At 37.5% G+C, this 7,906-nt stretch overlaps 1 protein-coding gene across 1 annotated transcript in view; it reads left to right on the top strand.

Annotated features, from left to right (window-relative positions):
* The first annotated feature begins 487 nt into the window (after positions 1-487).
* LOC115449350 (rho GTPase-activating protein 21-B) overlaps positions 488-7,906 on the top strand; it is a 412,582-nt gene continuing 405,163 nt past the window's right edge. The window contains exon 1 of the mRNA XM_037439479.1: positions 488-901. Coding sequence (XP_037295376.1) covers positions 877-901 — 25 coding nt within the window. The 5' untranslated portion in view covers positions 488-876. The remainder of the gene's footprint in view (positions 902-7,906) is intronic.

Genomic DNA, 7,906 nt, shown 5'->3' with positions numbered 1-7,906 from the left:
GGTTTAACATATACTTACAAATACCATTTATTAAAAAAAAAATGATATTATCTAGTAAGTACCTACTGTAGTGTGTAGACTGCAGTTGCATCTCCCTAAAGATAATCTTGGCGGCGCCCATAGGTCCGTATATATTGAACTACAGTACAGTAAGTATGGTACAGTGCAGAAAATTAAATAAAAAGAAAAGAATGTAATAAAATTCCTTTCTATTTGACATATGTTTTTGTTGTCCATTAGTAGCTAATACTAAACAAAATAGATTTATTTGCTCTTAGAAATAAAGGTTTTGATTTACCCGCGAATTATGAGCCAAGAACATTTTGTGTAGATACTGCCATCTATACATTCAGAACAAAACTTATCAATGGATTGGCGTGTTCATTTACAGTTAGTTCATGTAGACGTTCCGCGGTGGTTGCAGAGATGGCGTAAGTATCACTCATGTTTTTGTACCTGGCCGGTTCCATCGTTCGAGTGTGCGCCGCGCGCAAGCGTAGTTCAAATTCATCCGCCATATTCGTCGTGTCAGACGGAGTGCAGAGCGCGGCTGTGACATGTTTTATCGGAAACTGCATAAAACTTATGACATCGAGTCCTCATTGGTGCTTGTTTTCTATAGAGAACACAACAAATATGCGATCTGATGGAGTTTTGAATGGATACTCGCGTCGTTTGTTGAATAATAAACGTGCAACGAACTGTGCATTCGTGTGTTTATGATAACAGTATTAACAGTAATCCTCGATCGTGTATTTTTTAATCCTTTCGACTTGATGTAAAGTTGGTGATATTATGCAACGTGACATAACCGTGACCTTCGTGTTTTGTTTATGTGCTAAAGGTGCTTTTTGAGGTTAAAATGCAGCTTGGATTATGAGTGACTGCGCCGAGCCATCAGGTTAGTAAGACATCCAGTTATTTTATCTGCGCTGATAGTGCGAAGTGTTTATTTATCTTGTGCCCTACATTCGTTTGGTCTCGACACAATATTTGCTTATGTTTGTGTTGAAAACAAACAAACCCCGGTGTTGAGAATGACAAACATTATATCACTGTTAAATTTTGAATGAAAAGTCGTTCAAAATTCGAAATTATAACCTCATACATGTCTGGTAATAAGCAGAGTAACTGATTGTAATAACGCGCCGCGCGCATTGCAAACGTTTGGGTCGTATTGGATAAAGAACGAAATGCATTTGTCAAACAAATGTGCGTTATAAATGAGTAGTTTACGGGTAAAGACACGGTGCGGTCGGTTAGCGCAACGGTCCGCGCAGGCCGCCGTGCGCCGTGCACCTTCGCGGGCGACGGGCTCGGGGCCGGCGCACCGCGGCTCCGCGCGCCGCCAGGGAATGCAGCCTCCCCGCAGGAATTACAAAAGGACTAATGTGAAACAAGGACGAGTCTTTGATCCCCGAAATGTTTTTTGTCAGTCGTTTATCGATCTCGTTCGATATCGGAATGTCTCCTTCAAGTTCATTGCTACCGGTCGACGAGGAACCGAGCGTTTTACTTGCTTCAAATGTTAACAATAACAACAATGTTCAGGAATAGTTTATGTTTCTCCATAAACTCGTATTTCTCTGTTACTGCATAGAGCAGCATTAAACATAACGCGGTGTAAACAATTCGAGATAGGTACCTATACGTAATCCGTATTTACGTGGTTAACATTGCTGTTTGTATAACAAACGGTGACTTCTTTACCCTTGCTTCGGTTATGAGGCGGTCTAATAGAATTTTAAGTAGTTACTCATAGCTTTTGAGATTTAATGGACGTTTGACGAAAGATATCCAAGTCTCTCGAACGTACCCATTACTAAGATTGTTTGGCAATTTGAATACAGTTTCTCTTTCGTAACAAAGGTTCTATAAACGAATTACATTGGCATAATGAACCGAACGGAATCGAATTTATCATACAAAGCTTCAATAATACGTAGGCAGCACTCCGAGTCGACCACTCGGCCTCCTACTGGTTATAACTAGACTATTGATTGGATCGATTTGTTTTTGTGCCCCCACATCGATTGCTTGTGGTAGTGAAACCTTCAGCCGTTCGTATTATCTTGATAAAACCACTCCAGGCCGATGTGCTTTACATGTATGCGGTGACGTCATCGTAACAAAACACCTGGACTTAACCGCGGCTTCACATATCTGATACTAAGTCAATAAAATCACACTGATATTGGCCGACCAGTTTGATTTGATATTTTGTAGGGTTCCTTATAAATATTCGATGTAAATGTTTTAAGTTTAATCCCGTAATTAATATGCCAAAGACGCTGTGCAAATGCAAATAAAAAATCTCGCATTTTTGTTTCAATAATCCCATTATTCACTTACTGGTAAAGTCAAATATTCTCAATTTGTTATGTCAGGTTAAAAAAAACAACTGCTTAATAATATTACTGCCGAATAAACTTACATAAACTTTTTTACGGTCGCCAAAATAATTTTACGTGTTTTCGTCATACAACATTTCAGAGGCTAATAATCCTCACAACTAAACGACAGCTTTACTTAACTATCAGCGCAATATGTAGTAATTTTCCGACAACATCGTAACGCGAACATTTTGTGCCACAACAATGACGTTCAGGAATACGTGTAAAGGAAATAATTAAACTTACCTTCATATAACATCGTGATTAAAATCTCCATATGGCAAACCTCATACCTCAAATAGGTGAGAAATGCCAATGACAGCAACAAATAGCCGCTGCCATTCCTCGTGACATCTGCGTCCGAACCAGTATGGAAATGTTCTCCGAATCGATCTTAGGCGCAGAGACGTAATAACAGACAAGATTTAGATACGGTTTGGCACTAACTAATTGTCGGGAGTCACGGCATAATGCGCGGACACGACGGCAAAGGTCGATCGGTAGCTGCGCGTATCCTTTAGAATTTAGATAATGTTCGCGTGTAGTGATGTGCGCACGCGATCGAATCGAGTTGGTAGCGTTTGAAGGGCTCGATAATCGGTATTAATATTCGAATTGATTTTTATTTTTATGCATTAGTCTTTGGATATTAGTATGCTATGAGAAATTGATCATATTGTGTAAGGGGAACTAAATTATTAAGAACTGTGGCTTTATGAGTATCAAGTGAGCTTTATATTTAAAAAATATGGGTATTATTTAATGACATTCTGTGGTATGAATGAAATCACTCAAGATACCATTTGCTGGTTTGCCAACTTTGTGTTATGTATTTTTTACATCGTATTTCCTTATATTTTTACGTCAATTTTGTTATATTATTACGTATTTGTATCGTCCTGTATTTGCAATATGCCAGAGTAGCGTATTACTTTGGGCACCGATTGTAATCGATTGTTTATCAACCATTACAACGTTTTTAATGTAATTGCTGTCAATATTGTGAAAACTTTCACGATAAGATTACTAAATAACCAAATAACTTGATACCAAATGAGTAATACGAACAAAACTTTTCTTTAAAGCATGCTAACGGTATCGTATGATTCAAAACCCAAATTGAGGATACAAGAGTACAACATGCAGTTACGACATAGTATGTAAAGTCTCAATTTAGATCGATAAACTGAGTTCTAAGCACTCGACTTAACCAAGATCATCGCTAGTTGCGGAATCGTCGAGGCTAACCACACGTTCAGTAAGTTAAATGAGGACTGTGTAATTTGTACTTCACTTAGTCAGACTGCTAGACGGACAACGACGCGACGAATTATGGCTAAGTTATAAAATAACCAAGATTTACTAGATGACACACTTTCCAATTACAATGTAACTGCAAACGCTAATAATAGCTGCCTAATCTCTGTTCTTAGTTCTATCGTTGTGGTTTGAAATAATGTGTCGAAACTCAGTGGAATATTGAATATTGACTAGATTATAATGCGTTTGTAACGCTCGAGAAAACCAGATTTAATTTATTTATATTGAGAAAGTACCCTTGTTTAGCTACTTTTTAATCATAATAATTTTCTTATCTGTTGCAAATAAAAAATAAATCTCTAAGATCCAGGAACTAAACACTAAATACACTTAATCTCACCAATTAAAGATTTCATAATGCATTTTTATAGCCAACATAATGGTAGAAATATCACAGTTTTTATGTAAAAAGGTTATATAGAAATTCCCGGCAAAATGTTGGCGAGACCATTTTTGGTCAAATGCAACCGGCCCGGTATTTTTCTTCGAAAGGCTGCTGACCTGCAACTATTTAGAAACTGGATTTGTGCAAGCTAAGGATCTCGCGTTCCAGCTCGAAATAAGAATTTATTACGCACTTACATGTTTAATGTTGATCTATGTGTGCGGCGTTTAAGGAAATATTGAGTTGTTAAACGCATGATGTTATACGTTGACGAGTATAGAGAAGGTTCTAGTTGTTCGTTAAAACTATTGCAAGGGACTGAAATATAATTTAGTTCTATAACGATATTTAAAATTATTGTGGTCACGCTGTGGCCAACTGACCAACAGTAGTCATCATTAGGTCATCATAAGCGTTTGTTAGGTTTTTGATTTGATTTATAAAATGGATTTATTGGGAAAAATGTTTTTTGTCTTATCTAATGTTAGCGTTGCCCATTATAGATAAGTGAATTCCATTTTGGACTTTATCCATAACTATAAAAATAGTAATACATTTTGTGCTAAGGGTTAACATATCTTTAAACGCTTAACGCCAATAAGGATATACCTAATAAATAAAATATACTCAGGTATAATGTAGGCTGCATTAAATTTAACCAAAGAAGAGTGCGTGTTTAACGTGGGTTGCGACAAGCAGGATGCGATTAATTAAATCGCCGTTCTTAAGTTTCCGTTTTAACCAGTTCCACAAGCTTTAACTATTTACTTAACTTGTCTACGTGAAAATGAGTACCGTAATAATGTATTAAGGAAAATAATAAATGTCTCGACTTATATTGCGGAAGTGCGTTCGAGAATCAATCGGATATCATTTACAATGGTTAATCTGTTAACAAAAATGTTGTTTCCTGTTAGTAATGAATAGTAATTATCCAAAATGGTTATAGCATCAGCAAATCAGTCAATAAATTAAATAAGTGAAGCGTCATCTTTTGGCCGTTAAATTATCCGTTGAGATTTCCGTTAATTTAAAAGAAGAGATAAACGAATTTTTATCAAAGCTATGTTTAGAAATTCGTCTAGACCTCCTTATTTACTCTGTTGCTATCAGAAACTTTGCATTAAAAGCCACTTCGAATTAATTCGATATTAATATTAATGGTTCATTTACAAACCGCCGAATCTAAATCAATTATGGAGCTGATTTTCTGTCTGATGCACGATAAGAACAGACGAACGCTTCACGCTGACTCACTAGGGGGGCAGATGATGTAACATCTGATAATTGTAGAGTCGATGCCACTGCTAATCTTGTATTGAAAGATCAAAATTTGAATAATGAAGACCGCAATTCTTTCAAGATCATAAAACTACTATAGCTCGATAGTGCGATTAATAGTTTAATATTGCACCTAGCTCAGTTCAATTGTAACTCGCGACCGTCGAACTTTGTAATTAGCGGGCTATGTTCCGAGAAGGTGAAAGGAAACTGGTGATACTGTTTTTTATATGCCACCTATGGTATTATAATGAGAATGATTTCGCCGGTCGCAGTTTCTTGTTCGGAACCAATTACTATGGCATCGGTCACATTAACGACCAAGTGAAAGTCCATAATTATGTGATGGCAGTAACGAGCGTCCGGCAATGACAATTTACCTCAGGAATCTTAATTTTAGTCGAATTTGCTGTTGGTTAATCGTCGTATCCATGTACGAGAAATTCTTGAACATTGTGTTTCTCCACGAGGAAAATCTCGTGAGAACAGATGGAGTGTCGAAGTATTTACTACCAGATTTGGCATGACGTGATGAAATGTGGAACTGGTTTGATGCTCGTTAAGACGCGCCGCAGAGTCTCACGTATCTGAACAAAAAGCGAGTCTCGGGAACGGGGCCGACTCGTTTTGGACAATACTATGGGCTGACACTTGAATGCCGATGCGTTTACTATGCGACACGCCGTGCCCGCTACTATCAATCCTTAGACATCTACCAAGAATAGTAAAAGTGGAGAATGTTTCCATATATCAGTTATTTTATCTGTATTTCCTTGTATTTTGTTCGTATCTTCGGTTGTTTTCTTAATGTGCATTACTGGTATTCATTTTTCATTATTGTGCCTTTAAGGCTTCGTAATAATTTTTGTTACGGAGTTTGTATATTTTACTGTATGATTGTCATATTCGTGTTGTTTGTTATATGTAGATTTTAATTTGGAAATTTTAGCACTATCTAATTCCGTGCATGACTCAGTGCATAAATATAACATATAGGCATAGTGCGAATAGTATATTTGTTAAGTACACAACATTCATTCAGTGTTACGAACTACAAATAGCTTAGTAATAGGTACTAATTTTCATATCTACGACGACAAGCAGTAAATCAAACAAAACAATTACGACCATAATTTGTACCTAAGTTAGTGTGACCCATATTATTGTTTGCGCTTGCCATAAATTGACAAGACACACATAGGATGTGTCCTCTTACGTATAGAATATGTTTGCATATGAACGCGAACGTTACAAAGACTAGGCTAAAAAGTGTTGGGCAAAGAGCACAAAATGTTCATTGTTCCCTCCCGAAGGTCACAAATATTAAGAGCAAGATAAAAATGAGTGACTAACTTGCACAATAGTAAATTACGATAGAAACTTTAGAAACCGCGTCCGTTCAAACATATTACTGTAATCATTTTTGAGTAATGATAAGTGGAAAGAAAATTGTTCTATTATAAACCCGGCTGGTAGAAATTGAATTGCGCACTTCCCGGAGCGGTGCAGCGTTCAGTAGGAGGCAGAATTTTAGCACTAGCTCCCTTTGTGTGCTTGGAACGGGTCGCCGACCCTTAATTATCCGACTGCACACCGCTGTAGTGCAATGCTCCAGTAAAATTCTGCATAACAAGCCTTTATTAGAACCCGACGGCTCCCGCTTCCTCGATGCCTCTTAATGGTTTCATGGAAAGGTTCAAACTGCCGATATATGTCACCAATTTTCGTTTATGAAATACGAATTAAATGCAAAAGAATTGTTTCCGTTCGTAAATGTTGCTGCCAACGTCACCATGTGGTGTAATACACACCGGATTTGCAGACCGCAATGAAGCCAGCCGTTCCGATTCCCTATCGGGTACCCAAACTGAATCATTTTCGCACACGCACTTTTTGGGTGAAACTTTTTTGTATTGTGTTTTGTTCGGGAGGTATGTTTGATTACTTTTTGTTGATGACTCATGCAACCCGATTGATTTTTACATTATAAACATTTTTTAAATGAGTAAATAAATTGTCATGGATGACTGATTTCAATTTAAACTTTTTGATCAAAATTATTTTACACGCCTAATACCCTTAGTGGCAAATTCATTGAACCACGCATTTATTCAATCGATAACAACACTGCCTACTCCAAACATACAAATCACGCTGTTACATTGTTGTAAGTGAACATTTAGAGTGTTAGGACAGTTTGCCAGATTAATATTATTGACAATAAGCGGAACCTGTTTTATTACATTTCGAGTTGTGGCACCATTGTCGAGATACGGGTAAGTAATGAACGTCCTGCCCGTTGCCATTGTCCAAACAAGGAAGTGTGAATGTGGAGTAATTGGCCGGACCGGGAAGTTGCTGAAAGGTTTCTCAGGTTCATCGATCATTTAGCAGTCGGTCTCGTTTATACAGCTTCCTTTCCCGATGTGGTTGGAGCGTAACGATTCAATGAAAGCACTATCTGCGGCGAATTCACGTCGAGCCAAGACGGCTGTATTAACGAGATTATCATTAGAGGAGGCCGAGT

The sequence above is a fragment of the Manduca sexta genome, chromosome 17 (assembly GCF_014839805.1).
Source record: "Manduca sexta isolate Smith_Timp_Sample1 chromosome 17, JHU_Msex_v1.0, whole genome shotgun sequence".
Lineage (NCBI taxonomy): Eukaryota > Metazoa > Arthropoda > Insecta > Lepidoptera > Sphingidae > Manduca > Manduca sexta.
Note: the sequence above shows the minus strand (reverse complement) of the source record. Positions and strands in the feature narration are given on the sequence as shown.